At 42.9% G+C, this 25,568-nt stretch overlaps 2 protein-coding genes across 2 annotated transcripts in view; one reads left to right on the forward strand and one right to left on the reverse strand.

Moving 5' to 3' along the window:
* jarid2b (jumonji and AT-rich interaction domain containing 2b) overlaps window positions 1-13,650 on the forward strand; it is a 104,655-nt gene extending 91,005 nt beyond the window's left edge. Inside the window, exons 7-18 of the mRNA XM_070846224.1 lie at window positions 1,238-2,696; window positions 3,906-4,525; window positions 7,177-7,269; window positions 7,536-7,654; window positions 7,798-7,868; window positions 7,995-8,109; window positions 8,300-8,405; window positions 8,582-8,764; window positions 9,703-9,833; window positions 10,170-10,356; window positions 10,739-10,846; window positions 11,072-13,650. Of these exons, the coding sequence (XP_070702325.1) occupies window positions 1,238-2,696; window positions 3,906-4,525; window positions 7,177-7,269; window positions 7,536-7,654; window positions 7,798-7,868; window positions 7,995-8,109; window positions 8,300-8,405; window positions 8,582-8,764; window positions 9,703-9,833; window positions 10,170-10,356; window positions 10,739-10,846; window positions 11,072-11,311 (3,432 nt within the window). The 3' untranslated portion in view covers window positions 11,312-13,650. The remainder of the gene's footprint in view (window positions 1-1,237; window positions 2,697-3,905; window positions 4,526-7,176; window positions 7,270-7,535; window positions 7,655-7,797; window positions 7,869-7,994; window positions 8,110-8,299; window positions 8,406-8,581; window positions 8,765-9,702; window positions 9,834-10,169; window positions 10,357-10,738; window positions 10,847-11,071) is intronic.
* A 2,717-nt stretch (window positions 13,651-16,367) lies between these two features.
* On the reverse strand, window positions 16,368-24,981 carry dtnbp1b (dystrobrevin binding protein 1b). The gene is made up of 4 exons (XM_070846866.1): window positions 24,856-24,981; window positions 21,201-21,368; window positions 17,352-17,495; window positions 16,368-16,705 (listed from the first exon to the last, which is right to left on the reverse strand). The coding sequence occupies exons 1-4, from the start codon at window positions 24,935-24,937 to the stop codon at window positions 16,368-16,370; spliced, it is 732 nt and encodes a 243-aa protein (XP_070702967.1). The 5' UTR covers window positions 24,938-24,981.
* Window positions 24,982-25,568: the final 587 nt, after the last annotated feature.

Genomic DNA, 25,568 nt, shown 5'->3' on the forward strand with positions numbered 1-25,568 from the left:
CCACTTCGGCCCATTCATATATTGGCTACCAAATGCTGTTCTTTAACTTTGCAGGATATCTTCACATCATAGGGCCTTGTCTCTCTCTGTCTGTCTCACTCTCTCACACACACACACACAGACATACACAGACCAGTCAGAGAAGGAAGAAAAGGGAATGGGAAACTTGTGGCAGCACTGAAAGTGGGCCATGAAAATAATATGGAGACAAAGAGGGGGTGAAAGAGAGAATGGAAGGCAGAAATAGCTAGACAGAGTCCTATACACAGTTTAATTTTACACAATGGATCCTAACATCCACTGACCCAGCTGTAAAGCTCTTTGCACTGACAGAGAGGGTGACCATGTTTCCTGCCACAGCTGTAGTCGGCGAGCCAACCACGGAACCAAACACCACTGTACCAAACCTCTGATCTACAGCTGGGGGCCTCAAAGACTTCACACACATTCATGTGCACATACACACTGACTCCCTTTCTCTATCGTTCTGACACACACACACACACACACACACGCGGGACCTTTTATTCATAGCACAAAAATTGAATTATAGCGTTTAAAGAAACCATAGCAAATAAAAGGCTGGTTTTATGTGCCCGGATGGGATTTTATTCCATCCCAATGACCCCACCTCCTACCTCATACTGTCCAGCCATCTGCTAGCAGAAACCATGGAGCTATCCCTGCTTTCCCTCCCATGTCTACCATCTCTTTTTTTTCTACCAGTCCTTAACTGTTGTTTATCCCGGGATGTAGTGGTTTTGGTTTTGGTTTGCACATATCCTTTTCTAAATCTCAGTCTTTGTGTTGACAGCAGTTTGAGCTGCATAGAGTGTACTGCATAAGTATAGTAATCAAGACAGATGATTGGATCTCTAATGAATAGCGTTGGTTTCCACAAATAGCTTTGATCCTACCGGCCAAATGCTACTGCAGTGCTATCATATGAATGTTTGGCCTCCTCATTGGGGAGTGTGGGTACACCCACGCCCCTACATGTGTCTTGTCATACTTTCTGATTATAGAATTTGATCTGTGTGGGTACATTTTGGATTTTTCCTGTGCTACTTTTAATGCAGTAAAATGCTTAACTTTCACATGCATGTGCACAAAGAAATTTCCCCATCGCTTCATATACAGATTTGATCTACAGCATGGTGATGAGATTCTGTTGTACATGCAACATCACGCTTTCTGGTATGTACCATATCTCACCTACATTTCCTTTTGATCTCAGGTCTCTAAAGTGAACGGGCTGACGCGGGCAGGCTCGGCACAAGCTGTTGGTAGTGCCAAAAAGAGCCGCGACTTCCGACTGCCGTCCAAAACTGTGAAGAAGTACACAGCCACCGTGTCCAAGGGCCACGTCACCTACACCAAAGCCAAACAGAAAGAACTGGGCAAGAAAACCAAACTCAGCAGCAGCAACAAACACAACAGCGCCGCCTCGGCACCATCGTCAGCGAACAATCACAATCAGCACAGCCAGCCAGCAGCCAGCAATGGGCTGGCCAACTCAGGAAAAGCAGCGGCACCAGCCCACCACAGCAATGCAAAAACCCGCAAACAGGTGCTACTATCCAATGGGCTGCACAATGTTGCTGCCACTGCCCGCCTCAACGGCAGGCTAAATGGGCAGCGGCACAACACCCTGGTCAAGGAGGATGGACAGAGACAGTGCCAGCGCCAGGGGGAGTGCCCAGGTCGAGAGGGACTGCGGAACTCCAAGCGACGTCTGGAGGTGGTGCTCAACTCAGTGGGGACAGGGCTTGTGGAGCAGAAAGCCAAAACCACTGGCACTGAGGCCAAGAAGGCCAAGCTTCAACCCGCGCCTCTGGAGACACGCAGTAGCAGCAAGAAGGTGGCCAATCAAGAGAAAGCTGCCACGCAAACCACCACCCCTACCACTCCAGTTTCTAATGGACATGAATCAGAAACACCTCCTTCTCCTAAACAAACTCCACCTGTGACCCCAGTTCCACCTCCTACGCCCCCTCCCCAACAAACCCTGCCACCCTCTACACCAGCAGCCAAAACGGAGCCGGTGAACCAGCGACCCAAGCGGGCATCGGCCGGCAAGCTGATGTTGATTCGACAAGCACAGCAGCAGCACAGCAGGTCTCATGGTCGGAGCTCCTCCTCTTCCTCCCCCTCATCAGGCCAGAATCACCCACAAAATCCCAGTCGTGCCAGCACTACCTCAGACCCCCAACAAACCTCTGTGTCCTCCTCCAACACCTCCTGTCTGCTTACTTCCACCAACACCCCTGGACAGCTCAAACCAGCAGTATTGCGGCCTGCTGACCGTGACAAAGAGTGGGAGCGCGAAAAAGAGATGACACGCCAGAAGGAACGTGAGCAGGAGAAGGAGTGGGAGCGCCAACGGAGCAGGCCAGAAGGCTGGGCAGCTCTGGGTGAAGTCCCTGTCTTTCGGCCAGTGCCCCGGGAGTTCCTGGACCCCCTGGTGTACTTGGATGCAGTGAGGGAACAGGCCGAGGCGGCTGGCATGTGCCGTGTGGTCCCACCACCAGACTGGCGACCAGAGTGCAAGCTGAGCGAGGAGATGCGTTTTGTTACACAGGTGCAGAGGGTCCACATGCTGGGCCGGCGCTGGGGCCCCAACGTGCAGCGGCTGGCCTGCATCCGCAAGCACCTCAAATCTCAGGGCATTACCATGGATGAGCCACCTGTCATTGGTAAGTGAGAAAAACAGACAAACGCAGGTATGTCTGTGTGAATGTACACGATGTAATTTTGTGAACAAAACTCCTTGAATTTATCGACAGCTAAGCAGTAAGCCACAGGTTTCCTCCTGCAGACTGCCACAGAGGACCAGAGCTATCGGTTTTATGGGAGTGAATTAAACCCATTTCAAACTGAAGCCTGCTCTCTGCCCTGTCTACACTTGTGGTTGTTTCACTTTCACAGCTGTTGTTAAATGTAAAGATAGAACAGATACAATAAATCAAAGATAGATAATGTACAAAATGCAATAAAAAGTGCCTCTCAGTATGCTGCCATTTTTAAAACCATTTTGTCACTTGTGCAGGGCTCCATAAAGCTATGACAAAAACAGCCTGCACCACCAAGATTGCTACTTCAATTGGTATCAGTGGTGCTTTGAGAGCTTCAGTGGCATTCCGCCCAATTTTATCTTCCCGTTTATAGATGACACTAACAACTTGGCGAAGGGCCTGATGGGCCACGAAAACAGTATTTCCCCCACATTGTCCTGTCACCTTCCATTCTTCACAATGACATCAGCATTTTATGAACAGTCCCAGTTTAGACAGAAACAGCATATGTATGCACCCCATGCATACGTGGTTGTTGAATTTTATTAGTTTTGCAGTGGTTGTTATGTTTGCTGCTTTTGCATACAGCTGTATTCAGATTAGTCTAGTGTGCATACAGTTGGTATGCGGCTGTTAGCCAGAGAGACCTGGCAGCCAGTGAGCCACAGTGGAGTGGCTTCAGCCAGCCAGGATACCCTGGTTCCAAATGATTTCCTTTACTGTGCCCAGCAGATCAGTTCTACATTAACAGAATTTGTATTTCGGTTTGGCACAGTAATGATTCAGATCATTTTGAAAGGTGATCGCTCAATTGGCCATTTCAAATAAAATTAACTGGGCTGGACGAAATGGTATGTTGAGCCAAAGGAGCAGATGCTCCAAGATGGCAGTCTTCTTGGTTTGATTTGATTTGATTTCCTGTTTTTCCTTAACTTGAATTTAGTCAAGTGAAAATGGACAACTTCTCTATGTACACATAGCATTGTTTCTGTTATTAAAAATGACAGTTGTTTCACCTTTGATTGGTTTTAATCTTAGATTGCACATGGAGTAGCCTACTCCTCATTTTTCCCTGAATTAACCTTCTCTTCATCTTTCTGCTCTTCGCAGGTGGCTGTGAAGTGGACCTGTCACGTTTTTTCCAGCTCATCAATGACATGGGTGGCATGCAGCAGGTGATGGACCTGAAGAAGTGGACCAAGCTGGCCGACCTTCTGCGCATCCCTAAGTCAGCGCAGGACCGGCTGGCCAAGCTGCAGGAGGCTTACCTCCAGTACATCCTCTCCTATGACTCGCTCAGCGCCGAGGAGCGCTTGCGACTGCAGGCTGAGGTGCTCCAGGAGAAAAAGAATCTGGAGTCACGCCGGGGCCCTCTGGAGGGTCTCTCAGACTCCTCAGCACCTAGTGCACTCGTGCTGCCACGCTATGAGCCCAAGAACGGGCTAGTAGGTGGGATAGTGGGAGGGGCGACAGGGCACCACCGCACCAATGGAGTGTATCACCATCTGAAGGAGTTGGAGGCTCAGGTCAAAGCGGGCCGGCGCCGGCTCTTCGCTCAGGAAAAACAAGGCAAAGAGGACAGGCAGCATGGGGAGGAACAACAACAACAACAACAACAACAACAACAACAACAACTACAGCAGCAGCAGCAGCAGCAGCCACCACCACCACCGCCGCAGCAGGAGGAGGACAGCGGTGTTCTCAGTGACCAGCACAAATGTATTAGCAAGGTGAGGAGCATTTACTATTTACACATTTGAAGCATACAGACAAGAGGCATGTAAGTGTGTTCTGCTTTTTATTATTTTTTCTTAATTCTTCTTTATTCTTTCTGTTTTTGTTGCTCTTCTGTTCTTTTCTTTAAAAAAAGGTGTTAAATACTTTTAACTTAATCTTAACGCTTACTGACTACTGATTTAAGGTCAGTTGTTCATTAAAGCATTTGCTGTGAAGTTTACAGATGACCTTGTTTTCATTGTTGTTCCCTGGGAAAGGTTACTCAACACCTCCTTCATCTTAACTTTATTTAATGTAAGACAATGTAAGTCAAACAAATGATGACAGTTGGTACTCATATATCTTTCAATTAGAAATGTTCTATCAGTATGTTGGCATTCATAACAGGCTTGTTTTGGTCCTTCAGTCTAACAAGCTGTTAATGGCACGTGTTAACTAAAATCAAAAATGAGATGCTCATTGTCTTGCTTATTTGGTAAATGCCAGATAAGCAAGACAATGCCAATGCTTGCTGTCAGGGCCTGAGCAGTCTTCAAAGGCCTCATTATTGCTCAGCCAGATGTTTGCCATCTCACTACTATCTGAATCAAGGCTAATGCCACGCATGAGATGTAAACAGCCTACAACTTTCATGGTGTCACCACTAAAATTTGAGTGTTTCAATATCACTGTGTCAGACCGTAAGTGACAAAATAAGCACCCTATCTTTAGAAGGAGCTGAGCTGTACTATAAATTGTCTCAACACACTATGACTGAAGGTTACTGTGGTGTGAACTGCAAAAATGTCAATGCCTATTGAAATTCTTAATCAGTGTTCTTGTTAACATCATCATGCTTTTCGTTCTCATGGTTTGTGATTTATAATAGCAGCCATAAGAGGTTTGCACACCTGTTTGCATGCTGCAGTGCATGCAAATGTGTCATGGAGCTGCACTGTAAATAAGCGGTTTTTGGTGTGAAAGGAGGGACTGCAGTTTTTGTTCTGTGCACATCTTGTGGTTCTCTTAAATATTTCTGTGCAGCTGTGTGTGTGGTAAGGTGGTCAGTAGTCCTGCTTTTGTGTGTGTGTGTGTGTGTGTATGTGTGCGCTCTCACTCACACAAGATGCATTCCCACCGCCCCCAGCCTGCTGGCAGCTGTGTTGATTCTGGCTGGCTGAAATGTAGGTCAGAGAGAAGGCAGCCCCCAAACCAGCCCTTCCCCTCACCCCTGTCCCGCCCCCTTTAAACCACGCCTTCTTCAGATCTCTCCACCCTTCAGCTCCTTTAATCCAGCCCTCTCCCGATTACTTCTCTTGTTCAGCCCATGCCCTTGCCCTTACCCATATCCCCAAATCACCAGTCCTCTCTTTCTCTACCATGCCCTATCCTCTTGCCAATCCCTCTGCCAAGCCTCTGTACCCCCACCACCTCACATTAATGGAAAGGATAGGACTTCTTTGTGAATGTGTTGAAATCCTCATGTTCAAACATATACACTTGTAAAAACTGTATTTACTGTTGATGCACTTATGCAATTATTTATTTGCAGTGCGTTTGTTCACATCTTTTGTCATGTGATGGCATCTTGATGGGGTGAAGCAGTAATTATTTTTATACTTAGGATAACTTTGTTCTCTATTTTCTCTCTCACACACTCACACACTCACACACACACACACACACACACACACACACACACACACACACACACACACACACACACACTCACATTGCATAGTACGACGGCCATCTCAAATGTGAATCCTATTTGATTTGTTTTCCCTCTGAGTCCCTCTGGTAACTAAATCCCACTATATGACTTCCCTCTGAAGAGCTGAAATATTGTCAACAGACTTGACCCAGTAAAGTCCATAGACCTTTGAATTATAGAAGTACTGTTGAGCGTTGTGACATGTGAATGGCTGTCAACATCCAGACAGGACAGGCTTGTCTAAATACGACCCATCACTTTTCTCCTCAGCTCGGATTTGTATGCATTTTTCATCGCGAGTGCCCCCCAAGAGGAGTTTATATTTCACTCTTTCTATCAAGAGAACAAAGTGCACGTCAAGGGTATAATTAACTCTAATTACACCAGGAAAGGCTTGGATAAGTGCTGCTACTGACTTGCCCAAAGAACATCCTGTCAGGCCTTACTAGGTCACTATTATACTATATTATTCAAATGTGTTATTTTACACCCCTTAAGTTATTGTAATAATAGAAATTGCAATAAAGTCAGTCACTTTTTTAAAACATCTGGACACCTAAGATGGCGAAAAAAGAAATGAAAGGCATATTGTCACCGTGTGGATAAAGAATCCGCAAGGTCATCTTTCAGCAGGGGGCCATACATCTCCGGGCCTGGGGCCGGCAGATTTATGGTAACCTTCGAAGTGTCTCTATTGCAGGAGTGTCCATGGGAGAGAGGGTCAAGTCCAGGGGAAATGTATACGGGACTTGTAGGGGAGACACGGAGGTGGAGCCTTATAGAGACACATATATATACACATGTACAGTGGATACATTAGTCTGTGCGCAGACAGTACGTGCAATATCTCTAGCACAATGCTTTCCCTCTGTTGAAGTGGTTTCATTCTTGTACCCCTCAGACTGCTTTAGCATGCTGTGACTCATAATGTTTAATGCCTCTTTGTTGCAGGGGAAATCGGTGTCTTTGACCAACTTCTTCAGGATAGCCCGGAACACCATGACAATGTGCTTTAACAAGGAACCAGGGGCTGCAGAGGTTGAGGTTAGCATGCTTGATTAAATAACTTGTACTGAATGTAAATGGTCTACATGTTTGCTGTATTTTTCTAAATCAAACATAATCAATACCAGATGAAACATTAGAACTGTTCATCAAACATTAGCCATAACAAGTGATTCAAACAGGAGTCCAGCTCACACAATATGTTCAGTCTGCTGGCATTATTGACGAAGAGGCACACCTGAAACTTGTACACTGTTTCATGCATTCTTCCACTGATCAGCTGTCCTTCCTTTTTGTTCTTGCAGCAAGAGTACTGGAGGATTGTGGAGCAGAGAGACTGCCACGTGGCGGTGCATTGTGGGAAGGTGGACACCAGTACACATGGCAGTGGTTTCCCCACAGGAAAGTCAGAGCCATTTTCAAAGTAAGTAGCTCATGGACCTTATAGCACACCCACATGAAAGTCTGGACAGAGCGGTATGAGCTATCTTGTTTGGGTTTTTTTTTTTCTTTTAGTATCCCTGGAAAAAATGTTGAATTGACCATTTTCTCTCATCTTTTCCTCAGACATGGATGGAACCTCACTGTCCTCCCTAATAACTCTGGATCCATTCTAAGGCATCTGGGTGCTGTGCCTGGTAATGACATGATTATCTTAGCTGCATCCTCAGATTATAAGCTATTTCTTCTGTGTAATTTGCAGTTTGTAATAATGCTCTTTAATAAGCTATGTCTCCCTCTCTTAAAACCCTTTATCTCCACAGGGGTCACCATTCCCTGGCTTAACATTGGCATGGTCTTTTCTACCTCATGCTGGTCTCGAGACCAAAATCGCCTTCCATATATTGATTACTTACACACTGGTGCTGATTGCATTTGGTAGGTATACTCTGGGTTCTTTTCCTCATCATATCTTATACAACATCTGCATGATCACACTGAAAATTCGGCCCCAATTTCCATGTAAATATTCAAATGTGAAATCTGAACAAGGAAAAAAAGCAGCGGGGTAAAGTCAAATGACGTCAATGTGTGTTGACCTCTCTGTCTTTGTGTGTTCCTCCCAAAGGTATTCTGTCCCTGCTGAGGAGAAGGCAAAGCTGGACAAGGTGGTCCATACACTGCTTCAGGCCAATGGCACCCCAGGACTAGAAATGTTGGAGAAGAACATCATGGTCAGTGTTTTCTGTGTGCACAAATGAAAATGTGTTGCTATCTAACCATCCTTCTTTGTCGTGTACTGATCACATGTCAAATTAAGAAGTGTTTTCAGTTTTTCATACTTTCTGAAGCCATATACAGTTTCAGTTTCACTGTATTCTTTCTCTCCCTCTCCTTCTTGATCTTTCAGATCTCTCCAGAGGTGCTGTGCCGTGAAGGCATCAAGGTTTACCGTACGGTCCAGAGGAGCGGCCAGTTTGTGGTCTGCTACCCAGGTGCCTTTGTCTCTAAAGTGTGCTGTGGCTACAGCGTGTCAGAGACGGTGCACTTTGCCACACCGCACTGGATGAACCTGGGTTACCAGGCCTCAAAGGTCAGCATATGATCAGTACAGGGGCCATGTTACATTAATAATGCCGCATACAGTATGTATGTGTGGAAATCAAAATGTGCAATAAGGGATGAAAATATGCTCTATGAATATGAAACGTGAAATCAAAATGCCTCGCGGGAGTCTTTGGCATGAATATTTTGCCTTTGTATTATAGATTTTATATGACAGGTTTTTGTTTTATTTCACTCCCGCTTTGTAATGCCTCACAACACTGGCCCCCTGTGGACAGTGGCAGTTAAAGCTCTGATATATGTAGAGGTGATTGAAACTGAAATGGATAAATGAACGTAGAACCTAGAGCCTCATTCTCTAATCAGCCAGTGTGCTGAACTTTAAGGAGTAATTGCAGCTCTAAGTCTCCCTGGGGGGCGTATTTAGATTTTTGTGTAATCATGAGCATGGCTTTGGACCATTGGATCTCATTATAGAAGTAATAGAAGAGAGGAAAATGTTCCTTACTGTCATTATGGGCATTATAGTGATGGAGGCACATATACTTCCAGTAATACTATTAGATTCATAGCCACAGCAAAGATTGCTCTCAAGGGTAATATGACATTCATACAAAGCACTGGGTTGTGAGGCCACTGGCTGAAACATTTTCCTCCAAATGGTGAACATTTTTCATGTAAGAATAAGGAACAGCAGAGGACAAGAAATACTGATCAGAGAGTCCATAGTTACACTGCAAACCGTTTCATTCTTACTCGCTGAAGGGCATTATCAGTATTGTTGGATCATATCAGTGAACTTGCTTTACTTTTACTTCCCTGAGTTCTATCTGTATATATCTTGGTTTTAAAAAAAGGAAAGTAAACTGGCTGAATAAACGGCCAATGTTAGGGAAACATTAGATAGCAAAAAAAAGAAGTCTGTTACTAATTAGCATTTGTAATCTGTTCTGACTGTGTGTGCAGGACCTGAAGTGTCGTCGTATAGCCAAACCCTTCTCCATGGAGAAGCTACTGTACCAGATCGCCACAGCTGAATCCAAAAGGGACAATGGCCTTCTCCTCACCACCATCTCCGCCCTACTCAAAGACCTCAGGTAGGACACACAAGTAATCTTGCTTGCACACATACTCGCATTCACTAAAATACATGCAAAGAAAAAACATATCGCTGTTTTAAAATGCTGAATTTTATCTACAAGTGAAAACTTAGAACTAGCAACTATAAAACCGTCATTACCACATCCATTTGAGTAATGGCTGAAGTAAACAAACAAATGTTGCATTAAGGGTATCTGTATTATTTTATTCCTTCATGTGCATTATTTGATTGTAATAACTGTTGTCTTCGGCCAACAGTATTGTTTTTCCTCAGTATTTTCCCACAGCAATAAAAAACACCTAACTTAATGAACATCTTTCTTGTCCAATAGGAACATAGAGATGCGCCAACGGCAGGAACTTTACACGGCAGGTTTGCTCTCCTCTGCCCGCTATGGCACCCACGATGGCAGCCTGGGGCCCGGTGAGGGACGCAAGAAGCCCCGTGGGAAATGGCTGGCACTGGAGTCCTCAGAGAGACGCTGCCAGATCTGTCAGCATCTCTGCTACCTGTCCATGGTGAGGGCAGAGGGCTCAGGAGTTTACTCACTGTGGCTTTAAGATAGGAGGACTCGGTCTCTTAAAATTCTACTGTGCTAGTTTTAGTACATTTTAGTGTTTTACTTTCCATCAACACAACATCAAACATGATTTTGTCAACCAAAGGACAAAGTTTGAAGTCATACATTTTTATAGATGAAGTAAATCATGCAAGAGCGGCTGAATGTTTTGTTTGTAGGTATTGTTTTGCATTGTTCTCTACAGTTTATATGCTGCACTTATTACTTTACTGTCCGTGACAAAATACAGTTTGAGTTGAAGGCATTTAAATGATTTATCAGGTTTCCACAGTCCCAGTAATGACAAATCTGAGCTGAATGTCTGGTTTCTGTCTGTGCAGGTGGTTCAGGAAACTGACAATGTGGTCTTCTGTCTGGAGTGTGCCCTGCGCTACGTGGAAAAGCACAAGTCCTGCAGAGGCCTTAAGATGATGTATCGATACGATGAGGTGAGCTGCTGCTGTTAGTTTCTGCTGTGGTTCAGTTCTCTCTCCATCCAGATGGGGGAGACATAAGCTAGGTTTACACTGCTCCAGGAAGTGGATTACTCAGCAGGACAGTGTTCATGGACTGTATCTTATTGTGCCAATACTGTAATTCTTACTGTGTGTAAGAAGTTAGAGATGATCAAAATGATTGATCAAATCTGTATTCTTTCTGTGCCTTCCAATCAGGAGCAAATCAACAGTTTGGTGAACCAGGTGTGTGGCCGGGCCATATTAAAGAACGGAGCTGGCGGCGGCGGTGGTGGTGGAGGAGTGGTCGTCAGTGGAGGAGGAGGGGACCCCTGCCATGGCATAAGCCCCGCCAAAGCATCGCCGGCCAAGAGAGGCCCCCGAAAGCGTGCCACCGTGGAGGTGTCCCTGGCACGCCTGTCTTCTAGCCACATACCCAAGGCCGCTGCTGTGTCCTGAGGGGGACGCCTCGACACCACCGCCTGGTGCGCTGTGCCCACGTCCTGCCCCGACCCTCCCTGAGCCCTCCCAAACTCTCGTTTTTTTTTCTTTCTTTTACATCAAACAGGATCAATATCAATCACTCGTCCACCACCTAATATTGAAGATTGATTGTTTTTTGAGCTTTGAAAATCCCCTCACCTGACCTCAGTCCCCCCTCCAAAAATATTCACCTCCCCCCTTAGTATGACAGGCTTGTTTATAAAAAAAAAAAAAAAAAAAAGAAAAGGAAAAAAGAAAAGCAAGATGTCTTTTTTGCACTAGTGTGAAAGAAGAATTTGTTTTTATTCTGGATGATTTTAGAATCCCCCGTCCCCCCTTAAGTCGTCCTTTACAACATACAAGCATTAAGTGTAACGTTCACAGGAAGACTCGATGGGCCCTGTTATACCCTTTACCTCCACCCCCATCCTCCCTTAACTGAAATGGGTTACATTTGTTACCTTCTTCTTGCATCACTCTTTCCTGGGCTCATCTCGCCCCTGAGACTGAACCCCATCCCTTCTCATCATGGGTCACTCAACTGTGAACATGGGACAAATGAAAAGACGGCCTTTTTAGTTTCTCCCCACTTTTCTGAAATGAAAATGACATCAAGTAGTTACCCAAAGTTTCTCTCTGTCCTTGGATTGAAGACGAGAGGTCCTTTTGTATTGATTTTATTCATTTTTAATGCAGCTCCTGCATTGATTTTTGTTTTTTAAAAAAGAGAGGGGGTGGCGACGCGAGGTAAAAACTTGAAAGACAGACGATGTTGGTTTATTGTTGGTTGGCTATGTTTTTTCAAGTTCTATTTTGAATTTTAGCTTTGTTTTTTTGCTAGGTTTTTTTTGCAAGAAGTCTTCTGTGTGTTTTATTTTATTTTATTTTTGTCATTGTGGATGTTTCTGTTCGTTGGTGGTTGTGAGAGGGGGCAGAGCTACAGCTGCTTGACCTGTGAAAGGTCATCGCTCACCTCACTTCCTGGTAGTATGGAGGGATCCCTCCTTCGCTAGCAACTGAAAACCGTGCCTGATACTTAGCGAGGAGATCCATTTTATTGGTGCTGTTGGTTATAATTACTGTATAACAACATAAAAGGTTAAAATCTGGGGGTTAGCGCCTGCTATTGGCTAACGGCTAGCTCACGCACCCCCACCCCACAGGGCAGAAAGGCTTCAGGCTTTTCTGGTTCTAGATGTGCAATCGTGTTAACATTCCATTCTTCCAGTCCTCTTGTTTCATCTGTACCAGTAAACATTAATTATTATATTATATTATTATTATTATTTTGTGTTTTTTACTTTTGTTGATCTGATGTGTTATCTCAAGTAGAGCCACTAGTCAAAGAGTGTAAAATGTGAAATATGAAATCCAAGTTTTTTGTTTTTTTAATTGTCCTTTGTTCTTTGGCTTTTGTATTTTTTCCCTTTTCCAGATATATTATGAGTGATTTTTTTTTTTTTTTTAGAGAGAGAGGAAAAAGTCCAACACAAACAAAACATCAACTTTTTTTGTACATAATCCTGTAAATTTCTTTAAATACTTGAGCCTTTTTTCTGGGGTTAAGGAAGAAAGAAAGAAAGAAAGGAAGGAAGGAAGGAATAGAGAAGAGAGAAAGTTCCAGAGGAGAGAGTGTTTGATGAAGAAAAAGCCTTACATTTCCCTTTCTTCATCCATGTGAGTTTGACGCTTACAGGGTTGCTCTGGTAAACGTGTATAAAAATTTTAAGTGCTGCTTATATCACTATGAAAGAAGATATTGAGTAGCCAATGACTGCCCCCAACCTAGTTTTGTTTGTTTAGCTTTACTTTTTTAAAGAAAAGGGAAAAAAAGATATGTTCACAAAAAAATGGGTTTTTACATTTTCATTACTGAAAATTCAACAAAAATGTAGTAGCTACTCATGTTGCACTGAGCTTGCCAGTGGTGACTGTCAAGGAAAAATCCTATAATCCAGTTTGTTGGTTGTCGTCCCTCGCAGAAGACTGAACTGTTTTAGGACTATTTAATGAAATACCAAGTCGGGTGTTTTCAACATAAAAAAAAAAGTGGTTGTCAAGTTTTTATGGCCTTACAATATATTTTATTCTGATGGGATGTTTCGTTTGTTTTTCGGTTCTCTTTTTTTTGTTTCTTCCATTTTCTACAGTATAAACTACTTGCTCATGGTGGGGTCTCTGACTTAATTTATTAGTGCCGCATCTCGGCCTTCCCCTCCACTCGGAAAGAGTCTCATGTTGGTTATATTGACAGTTTTTTACTTTTGCAGTTTGTACTTAAGGTTTAATAAAAACTTACCGACAATTCACTGTCATTTCTTTCCAACCTGTGTGTGTCTCTTTGTGTGCAGTGCTGGTTTTAAAAGCTTCATAATTTCAAGTTCTGGTCTCATAATAATTTAAGCTCCGTTTCACCCAAATCACAAATCATTTTGTCATTTACCTCTAGTTATATCCAGCCTAGAGCTAAAATTTGCCAAATGTGAATCTGTAAAGGACCTCTGAGGCCTTCAATAGTCACTTGAATATTTTGGGGGTTTTAGAACATCACCTTGGTCTCTGGAAACTTTTGTTTTGAAAATGTACTTTTTCCAGCATGTTGCAGACCAAACCTGCTCCTGGAGGCCCACTGCTCTGCATGTTTTAGGTTTTTTTCTCTGCAGAATTTGATGACGAGCTGTTCAGGGAAACAACAACAACTATTACTGCAAGGCAGTGGGCCCCCAGGAGCAGGATTGGGAAACAGTTATAGACTAATCAACCAATTGATTAATGCATAGTGAAAATAATTGTTAGTTGCAGCGCTAATTTAGTCATGCATATAATCCACAGAACTCACTGTAAACAAACTGTTCCAATTAAAAGTTGACAGTGAGGCTTGTGGGTTGTCGAGAGTAATTAACATTTTTGGAACGACACATTACTGTTTGATATTTTCCTTTTGCAATGCTGCGAGCACCATGAACACATTTTTAAGCACCTACGTTTTGGGTGAATTGACCCCGTCATGACGATACAAACACAAAGGCCGTACCATGACATTATCAAGTTTCACAGGGTGCAGATGTGGGATATACTAGAAGTGCTCTAATGGTCAGAGCTTATTACTCTACTCACAAGCCACACAATGTGAATGCAAACTGTTAGAGGGCCCTGCACTTCTTCACAACCTTAATTAAAGTGCACTGGAATGGCTGTCACACACACACACACACCTGCTATTTACGATTCACAATGAGCCAACACACATCCACTCTCGGTCTTTAAATGCCTTTTACTCTCAGCATAACACTGGTATTGCTATTCCATATTTTTCAGTTAAAAACATTTAACTGATAATGAATATATACATGGTAAAATATTCTCCCCCACGAGAAACCTCCTGTATTTCAAAGCTGTTCTCCTCTCCTGTAGGACTCTATCCATCTGTCCCTTCCCTCAGCTTACAGTTATAAAGCGCTCGGGCAGGACTGTAAATCAGGACAGAGCGCAGAGGGACTGTTAACATACTCAAACCATAAATGCTGTTCACATTTTAAGTCTTTAACTTGTTCCTGAAATACTTGGATGCAAATAAAACAATGTTGGGGGAGAAACATTTATTACCGACAAGCCAGAAATTTTAGGCAGGGGGAAACGAAAGGAAGGAGTAATGCTGTCACATCGCACAAACGTCAACATTTCTGTACAAAAAAAAAATCTGGATACAGTTAAACCTTCTGGGTGTTGTCCAGTGTATAGCCCACAGTCCAAACAGGGATTTGGTCCTCGTTCAAAAGGAAAAGTTCACCCAAATATTACTGGTCAAATGAATGGCAGCGGGTAACTCTCCTGCGTGTGTTCGTGTGTGCGAAATCACTGATATCCAGGTACCTGAACGCCCCCATTCTGTCAGCTATACAGAACTACAGTATGTGGTAAATAACCCACTGCCAGTTATTACAACATGTTTATCAAAGCCAATGGCACAAAAGTATTCTCTGATTGGCCGTTTACATTTTAAATATCGCAGAATCTAGTAAACAAACTGGTTAAACAAATTCCAACAAGCTTTGACGGTTGAGCTTATCCATAAAGCCATGAAAAAAAATTCATCCATGTGATCCCTGCAGGTCTTTTGTTATCTAGCATTTTCTGGCATTTTCTATATTAAAAAGGGCCAATTCACTGAAATAACGAAAGAAAAAAGCCCAGGTTCTGTGAACAGAGAGGTCTGTCTTATTCAACACACCAGGAAGTTGTTTCTGAAAGTTTTTAAATGTCATTTTTCAATGTTTTAATCATTTAAATGACATTCCTCTCACCTCTGTTGCATTGGGGTGGCAGCTGAAAGTTCTTATGACAGACTAAACCTTGGCAAATAAAACCAAATATATTTGCATGGCTGGTTACCACTAGAGGTAGTGATATTTTTCCAATAATTTGAGTGACAACATACAGTTCTCATAAGATTAACTGTCAGCGATTATAAACTTTTTTCACTTATGTGGTCTGCAGTAAGATTTAAAAATAAAAAGCCGACAGAGCTGGTGATAGCCTTTTACGTTTGGTAGTATTAGGTAGAAAACACCACAGTATATTCATATCCTGCAAAAGTGTCACTAATCTCCAACACACATATTGATGCTCGACAGCCTGTCAGCATTCTGAATGCTTAAATGTTGGTATAGAGCATGAAAACAAAGGACCGCAAAGGGGCACATGGATGATTTTAGTTTATACTCATCAGTCACAGGCCTCAACATGCCTGGAACAGAATGTTGGAGCATTTTATAGTATAGTGCATGTTAAGCCATTCAGTGCTATTATGCTAAAGGTAACTCAAACTGATTCAATTAGAATTGAAAACTCACATCAGTAGTCTTTTAAGGCAAGGTCATGTGGCAGTTAGTGCAACCTCAGTGTATTTTCTTTAATATGTTGTTCTTCAGTATGACAGGAATTAGAGAAGGAGGCCAATATTGTTACACTGTATGCCCAGGCTTGACTCTGTGTGTTCGTGTGTTTGTGTGTAAATCCAGTCCGTCTGTCCTCAAACCTTCGGCCGGCTCTCCTCACAGTCTTTCCTGGTCTGCTCCTCTTGGTCCACCCTGTCCACCAACGCTGTGTCGGGGTGCACCTCCTCTTCATCCAGTGTCACCACCACGGGGGGCCTTCTCCTCCTCCCTCCTCCCACTGATCCTCCAACGCCCCCACCTCCTCCCTGGTCAGTCTCCTCCTCCTCCTCGTCTTCGTCCTCCTCCCCGGCCTCCGTGTCCTGGCTGGCTGAGTCGGTACAGGTGGACGAGAGGGAAGAAAGCTTGTGGCGTAGTTCAGCCTGGGTGGGAACCTGCAGACTGATCTCTGTGGTGAAGGACTCAACGTCTGGACCTGGAAGAAAGAGGAGTCACTTAGAAGACCTCAGCGTACCAGGATAGACTGGGAGGGTGGGAGGTAGGTAGACAAGTAATGCTGCAGTGCTACCATCAGATCCACACCCCTCTAGTTTTAAAGTGGCGACAACCTCCTTTCAGTGTTTGTACAAGTCACTGGGGAATTTAAGCCTTTTCTCTTAAAAATAAAACCATAAGAATTTATTATTTATTAATATTAATTATTTATTTGCTATCTTAGACCAGCTGCAAATAGAAAGAGGGCACTGTTCTAGTTGTTGGAATTACTTCATAGGTTTTGTTTAAACTTGCCTGGTTTTGCCTTCAGACATATGAAATGAAGCAAAGATTTACTTGAATCAAAGTGAAGTATTTTTAGTCAAAGACAGGCTGTCAGTTAGCTGCTGAAGGCTGTTTACTGTAACAAGAAATTTCCCAAGCAGATGTGGACAGATGGTGTCGGTGCTTCATGCCTAAACAGTTTTCTTGTCAATCTTCTGAGTCACACATTTCTGCTTCCGTAAATCATTTGATAGGGACAAGCTGTAGACAGTTATTTCACTTCAGTGTATGAATTATCATTGTTTAGAGGAACTTTGTGTATTTAGTTTAGATGCACCTATTTTGTGCTGATGGTCACCTACCTGTGACAGGCGAGGCAGCACTGTTGTCCTCTCCCCCAGAGTGCAAAAACACATCCAAGGCTTCGTGGTCAGACATGTCCATCAGATCCATCTGCTCCAACATGTCCACGTTCACCTCCATGGACGACATGCTTCCTATTGGCTCTGGACACGACACGGGACAGCGAGATATTAGCCTCACATAGGACTGAGGCATTCAAAGTGCAGCAGCAAGGGGCTGAGTCCAGGAAAAGAGGCATGTTTTTTGTTTTTATGTTCCAAAATTTGCCAGGCAGAAGCAAATGGGCACAATCAAGCTGGGTGGTATTTGAAATGAATAAGCTTATGAACATAGAAGATTTTGTTTACCTTCTGATCCAAAGCATTACCACAAATGATGGATTGACAGGTGCTGACAGGCTGTATATGAAGGTGAAAAGCGACACCTACAATATAATTAAAGGATAGGTTCAAATTTATTAAGTTTATCTTAATATTTGCATGCTCATATGTACATTGACCAAGTGATTAGTTGCTGTAATCCTCCCATTCATAGTGGCCATGGACTTACACAATCAGTTCAGTTGAAGTTTCATCTGTCTGAAACAGTCAAATGGAGTGGAATGTCATTTCAGTACAAAATGACCTCTTTGTGTTTTAACGCAAGGAGGAAATTTCATACTAAAAAAGACTGCAGCTTTGCAGGATGCAGACTTGATTTGACTATAACTTAGACTGCTGAAGATTCCTATAAACTTTGGCTAAATTTTAAATAAATGTCGGCACGTAACGAGGACTGTGGACTTTGTCCCCCATCACTTGGGATGAGATATTTTCAGTCAGATGCAGATATGATATCTCTTTCGATGTACATATGCATGAGAGCATTTTTTTTAAGACAGACTTGAAAAAAACACGAGCCTATCCTTTAAGCGGACAGATATCAGTGGCTCCGAAGATAAGAGCCTCCTGAAAGAAAATTCAAATGTACATATCCACTTTTTTTATCAGTGAAACTTACGGGATCAACCTTAAGAATCCATATGCATTGGTTAGAAAGAGTGACGTGGCCACACAATGCAAGAAACCCAGCACCAATCCATTGACGGTACATCAAGTATGATTGGAAAGTGGCCTTGATTACAATAACAATAAAGAGTACATAAAAAAGTACACAATGTATTATTTATGTACATAAAGTACATAAATAATAAGAGCCATACAGACCAAACTTCTATTAACTTTGTATTCAGCATAAAGGTACTTGGACTGTAGTTGATTCAACATTGTCCACATTGATATCTGTGCTGATGTTCCATATGAAAGTGGCTGAAGCAGTGTTGAAAGTGGCAAACTAGCCTGCGCTTTAATAAGCAGCACACAGCAAAATGATTGGAAACTCCTCTCACACACCAGCTGATACAGTAACTACTACAGTCCTGGATTCACCACCTTGCAGGAGTGCAAACCCTGTTCACTATCATGATGTGCTGCATGCGTCACAAACAGCCAGTCAGTGCGCCGTGGCAATGGAGGGAGTTGCGAGCACAAGAGGGTGAAGAGAGATGATTGGTCAGCGCACAGCAGTGGGAGAAGATGCCATTGGCTACCGTACCTCAAGGAAATGAGGAGAGCAGAGAAGGGCAGCACGGGGAGGGAGAGCAGAAGAGTGATAAGAGAGAGAAAGAAGGGGAATGTTATTTCCCGTGGAGACTGCCCCAAAAGTGTCCCCGTCCTTTAAATAGAAGCACGAATACTAAGGATCACACACACACACACACACACACAAGGGAGTGTCATATTGCCAGATCACTCAACTTTTGCAACATGTCATCAGAATATATGTACTTATGTACACAAACTGATCCAAATGTATACGCACAAAAACCTGGATGAATTAATATACACACACAAAAGTAGATGTTGTGTATCATTTAAACACACACACACACACACACAAACTTGAATTGTTGAATCGTTGGTTCTCCCTCTTAACTGAAGAGTTTGGTCTAGACCTGCTCTTTATGGGAAGCGTCTTAAGATAACACTGTTATGAAGTGGTGCTATATGAATAACGATTGATTGATTGATTGATTGATTGATTGATACACACATGCACAAACACAAAAATCACTCCACATTTTACACACCAATTGCTGTCTCACTTTCTCACTTTCGCAGTGAAGACAGGGACACTTTTCTGTGACACATCTTAGAGGAACTGAGGTCTAATGCTTGCTAATGAATTCTCAGTATGCTGCCTCTTCTCATGTGCATTTCCATATCTTGTCTGTCAGCTACACAATTACACCACATAGCAGCCATTCAGCCTCATAAAACATAGTATGGAGGATGCTGATATAGTGTTCAGCCCCAAATGGAGCTGTCTTTCCAGCACATAGACAAAAATAAACAAATGTGAACACACACACACACACACATAAACACACACACACTTTAACCCACACTACAGCTATGTGGTTAAAGTCTTAGTCCAAAAAGCATTGTGTTTCCATGTGACTGACTCCAACATGTTCTTCTTTTAGCCCTACTGTGACCTTGCCTAAAAGGTTCCCCTGCTGGGAAGGACTGTTTTTCCCTGCAATGAGATTGTGAAGAGCATATACGTGTGTGTGTGTGTGTGTGTGTGTGTGTGTGTGTGTGTGTGTGTATAAGACCCTAGAGACTGGCTTTTGATGGCTCAGTGGTTTATGACATCCAGTGGTTTATCCTTTCAGTCTATTCTCTGCCTCTCTCTCCCTCTTTCTTAGTGTCTCCAGCTATATCTGGGCTCTCCGGTGTCGCCGCCCTGCAGTAGGGATTTTGTAAATGCGTGAAAGATAGTGAGTCACGGTGCGCTGTTTATTATTCAGCTCTCGCACTGTAGCGTTATTTTCAGACATGTTTCACCAGAATTGTGATGTAAGCCTCGTCTGTAACTGATTACAAATATTCTTAAAGCAATTATGGTTGGTTGACTGTAATACGGCTGTTTTGGATTTTTGTCGAGCGGCCCACATGCTTGCCTTTGTACTGTGAATCACATCATATGAAGTGTGAAGTCGAAATGTAAACATACTCTCTGTCTTTTTTAGCATGAATGAATGTAGGCTAGTCTTTGGATAATGAGCAGAATGAATATTTCACTGGCTGCGTCAATAAAAAAAAACAACTTTTAATTGTCAATGAAAACATATGTCTAACATTCTCTCCCTCTTCTTAAGTCTCTTTCCTCTTGCTCCATCTCTCCTTCTTCTTTACTGCACCACAATCCTCTCTAATAAGCCACCTCTAGAGGATTAAGGGAACAGAAAAGATGAGTAAAAGAAGAAGAAGAAAGGCACATTACAAACTCTGGGCCAGTGGTGTCCAATACATTTTTCAGTGCAGGTTGCATCTATCATGCAGTCCTTCATTTCAGCACATCCTTTGGGTATTTTAGCACAGACTTTTGGCAGTAATACATGGGGTAAACTGCAGCAGGATTCTATTACAATCCCAGTGGAAGACCGTATTTATATGGCACGGTGGCATTTTTCAAAGTAATGGCTCTACTTGTGTGTTTAGCGACAAGCCCTCCGAGTGTGGAGCTTCGCTGCAGAAAGCTATTATGGCTCAATCTTGTGATATGCAGTTGAAGTGTGAAGGTTTTGGTGATGGTATCAGGACTCTGGAATTGATTCATTTGAATGCTGGATGGCTTTGCATTCAACCTTGAATAAGTAATAGACGCCGTATTCTAAACCTCAACATTTTCCTTTGTAGGCCTCAGATCACAAGATGTTCAATTTCAATCTGTTTAAATATAATCAAAGAGCACGACTGTGGCATCTTTGAAGAACGCCTGACCTCACGGCTCCTCCTTCTCACCTCTCCTCTCAGCGATCTGCAGGTAGCCCGTAGAAAGGTACTGCTCCATGTCTTGCTGGAAGGCCTCCTCAAAGAACTTCTGCCTCTCTTTCAGCTTGACCTGGGGGGGTGGGACCACTCCCTGCTCTGCCCCAGGGACTCTCTGTGCATGCTCCGCGTCTAGCTCCACTAAAAAAAAAAAGAAAGAAGAAAGTTTTAAAAGTTTGTGGTTAGGTAGTTGGTGGATGTGAGACAAAAACATGGCGCACTAGAGAGGAGGTGCACTCCTCCACCAAAACTATGAATCTTATGTTTGTAAGAATTTCTCAGTCATATCTAAAAGATCACAAAGGTCTCAAGCAGAGTATCTCAAACCTGAATAACCTCAAAATATAGCTGTTCTTCACAAAATTTCATGGAAATCTATTGTGAATTTTATGTGTCTTGCTGGCAACAAACATAAGAAAAGGACAACATTGTCGCCTTTTTGAATACAGACAAAACTTACTTTATACAAATTTCTCTGGCCAACGCAGTCAAACTCTTCTTCTACAGGCTTCATCTCTACTGAAGCAGAATGTTGTAGAGCGTCATCATTCACAGCATTCTCATATTCTCAGTAACTCAATACTCCTCTACTCTCCTGTGGATTGCGCAGGAGGAACCACACTCACTGAAGTCTCACACATGCAAGCTTCTCTGCTGCACACGTCAGTAAACCAAGACTCATCTCCTGTTATCCTCAGTCATGCTGTGTTATTAACGGAGAGATTCATCATTGTTGTCTAGAAAAACAACTGACTGCTATGTTAAAGGCTCAGTGGATACTGAATGTTTGATGTTGCGTTGTTAAAATGCCTTGTATTTTTCTCCTTTTTAAAACATGCAATTATTTTGTAAAGTATCAGTTGGTAACATGCAAAAATAAGGGCATAGTTTAACAGTAATTGTTGAATGTGCCTGGTGTTTACTGCATTCTGATTGGTTCACGCTGGGTAGACTGTGAATCGCCTGAACAGCGCACTTGGCCCTGGCCTGGCAGTTTAAGACATCTGGGCAGTCTGTGTGGACAGGGCATGAGACGGGGGAGCATATTCAAGAGACAGGGTGATAGAAAGGATGACCCTGTGGATAAAGAAACGCTCTCTCTATGTGTGTGTGTGTGTGTGTGTGTGTGTGTGTGTGGGCATGGCTGCAGCTTGGAGTCTTGGACAGGCTGTCTCTTTCGTTCTCTTGTCTCCCTCTGATAGATGGCAGCATTATATAAGACCACTTGCTGACACTAACTACTGTGGCAAGAGCCAGGCCACTGCTTATAAAATGTCTGATGTGTCCCATATCTTTGATCCTGGTTTTAGTATGGACGGAAAAAAAACATTCAATTTAGGGAATGATGGGCTAAAAAGATGTCTTGTCAATTTGAATTTACTTCTGTTTATCTTCTCTATTAGACATTAGCTGTCCTCAACAAATTGAATCAAGAATAATGCACACTCTCTTCCACTGTGCAAAGCTTTCTGTGAGTCTGAAGAATTATTGAAATTTGGGCTTTTGTCCCGCTAGCCATGAAGAGCTGATTTAATGCAACAAAGGTACTCCAGTACTCCATGACAGCTGCATGCTGTTCAATTGTAACATATTTACTGCCTCAGGCAGAGGTAAATATATGTTACTACTGATGCAATGACAACTAACACTATGTTTTTAGATTGAAAACCATAGAAAATATATAGCATATAAAACAGAAAATCCAAGCTTTTTACTTTATCAGCTGAACAGGTAATAGGCCAAGAGTGCCAAATCTGTTCTTATCTCTTCTTCTTATTGTTACCACAGAAGCTTTTCTCTCCTGCGTGAATCTCGCCGAGGACAGAGCCGCACACACAGAGGTCAGTGGTCGGTCTGTTGTCCGGTGTGATTTAAACATCACCTCCTTATGTGTTTGCATCCCAGGTCATATTGTGCTATCTGTCTTACACAGATCTGCACCATTCTCTGCCTTCCCTCTGTGTGCACCAGCCCCCCAAAATCAATACACTGCTTCAGGAGTGTTAACTGTAGTGCAGGATCAGCGCGGGCACCCTCACACAGAACAGAATCCTGATGAAATAGGCTGGGCCCTAAAGGGGCTCGCAGCAGATGGACACACACACAAAGAAGGGAACAATGAGGACCCACCAGAGCTCCCTCATGATAAACATCACACAGCCCTTGGAGACTTGGGAAAGAAAATCTCTCTCTCTCTCTGTCATTCCTCGCTCAGTGTCCAATTTATCTCCCTTCCCTCATCTTTCCCTCCTGACTCTGTCCTACCCTCTGTGATGGCTGGTGTGTGTGTGGATGTCTTGTAGAGACTGCTCTATTAGATTAGGGGCCTCGGGGAAGCTTTGTTCAGATTGTCACACATTGTGTAGGGATAGTAACAGAGGATAGAGAGGGAAGGAGGGAGAAAGAGGGCAGTGCCTTTAGTTATAATTAGGGTTTTGTGGACAGACAACGTAAATGATAGACATAGATCATGTCTTTTTATCTCTCCGTCTCTGATCAAATTTTGAATCCGTTATTTGCCTGAGCTGTCTATGCACTATACTAAGTATGTGTGCCCATCTGTTCATCTGTCTGCCAGTCTCAATGTCTAAACTTGTCCTTCTTTCTCCATCAAATTCTCCATCAAAGTTTTGGGAGGTTGCCAAGAAAGTCGCATTCTCCTCAGATTATTCAAATGTGAAAACATATGAACAAAAAAATAACAGTGGTTTCAAATCCATCCCAAATGCCATATTATTATCAGACCAAAAGCTGCTTAAGCTAAGCAAGACATTAAACACAGATAGTGATGGTATATTCAGTATTCCCCTCAAACACTCAGAGGAATGTAATTTTCTACCTTTAATGATGAGCTTTTTAATCTTTCAAGGCTTCTTTAGAATATAAAACCACCTGTCGTATAAATTTCCCCTCTTATGCTACATCTTTTATTACTAATCTCTCCCACCTCCCCCTTCCTTCTCTTGGTCTTTTCTTCATCATCATCGACCAGACAACCATATCCTGCTACGCACGTTACTGTAGCTACGGGGACTATTTTTAGCTCTCGCTCATATTTAGCCCGCAGGATTAAGTTTGTGCTGATGACTTTAGTGTAAAAGCACAAGTCATTAAGTGCAACAAATTCCATCCTCACAGGCTGAGCAGCACATACTGTTTTATACAGTCGTACAAACATACCCACACATTTCGTGTGAATGCACGGGTGGAGTTGTAAAGGCATCACACCAATGCAAAATGCTCACACGGCCTCACAAATCAGTCTGTTACACACTTGTGTGACATGATTCATATGCGTGTTCACACAGACATACACATCTGCTGATGATTCATAGGAGCTACGGCAATTGCATTATCTTAGTCACTGCAGATGATGTCAAATGAAAGTGACAGCATTTTATTCAATTACAAAGATTTTTTTTTTCTTTTTTTTTTTTTAAAATGACACGTAGGATAGCTGCTACAATCTTAAACTGAACCTCCTCCTTTGGAATGAACACAAAGAGGAATTCCCTTCATGAGAAACAGACTAAATCAATGCCTGAATGAAATCTCTAGTAATGAATTTCCTGTAACGCTTTCAAAATAAAAACAAAAAACACATGAGCTGAAAATGATGGTGCACTACCTGAGTCTGTACTTGCTGAGTTACTTGGTGCGTCTGTTCCCGTAATCATCATGCAAGCCAAAACAGAGACAACGGGCTGCATCTTTTGCTCAGAAGCTCAGCGGGCAACATTATACACTGCGCTGTTGTCACAAAGTGTTGTCCGCTCTCTTTCTCACCTCTCCGCTGTGTGACCCCAAACCCAGGGGAAATAAAAAGGACATAAATTACATTAAATAATCTCATTCTGCTTGTTCAGATGGCTATTTGTGCAGACAGATCAATATGAAATGAGACTTTTGATGTAATTACACTCATATCTGTTTTCAGCGGTAGAAAAACGTCTGGTATGTGCTCTACAAATGCAGGAAGCAGAACCCACAGGAAAAGGGTGATATGTCAGGGGTGTGTGTGTGTGTGTGTGTGTGTGTGTGTGTGTGTGTGTGTGAGAGAGAGTCTCTTTTTATATACCCGTTTCATTTACAGACATAATAAACAAGCAGAGAACAGTTTACCTGTTGATGGGCTCCGCTATTTACTCAGTCTCAGAAACATGCAGTCAGTATTTCTTTTGCTTTGCGCTTAAGAATGCTTGACTTTGTGTCTGTGACTCAAGCAGAACTGTGAGCGTTCTTTTATGTGGCATGTAAATGATGTAGAAGAACTGCAGCTGAAAAGTGAGAGGAAACGCGCCATCAAGGGAAACTCAAGTCTTTCAGAAACAGCTCAAGCTT

The sequence above is a fragment of the Pempheris klunzingeri genome, chromosome 16, assembly GCF_042242105.1.
Source record: "Pempheris klunzingeri isolate RE-2024b chromosome 16, fPemKlu1.hap1, whole genome shotgun sequence".
In the NCBI taxonomy this organism is placed as follows: Eukaryota; Metazoa; Chordata; class Actinopteri; order Acropomatiformes; family Pempheridae; genus Pempheris; species Pempheris klunzingeri.

Excerpts from the sequence above, each read along its gene's own strand:
- dtnbp1b (XM_070846866.1), bottom strand. The coding sequence starts at position 24,937 with ATGCAGCCCGTTGTCTCTGTTTTGGCTTGCATGATGATTACGGGAACA. Across the intron at positions 21,369-24,855 it reads CTCAGCAAGTACAGACTCAG|TGGAGCTAGACGCGGAGCAT; the intron begins GTAGTGCACCAT and ends TTTTTTTTTTAG. Across the intron at positions 16,706-17,351 it reads TGCTGCCTCGCCTGTCACAG|GTCCAGACGTTGAGTCCTTC; the intron begins GTAGGTGACCAT and ends TCTTTCTTCCAG.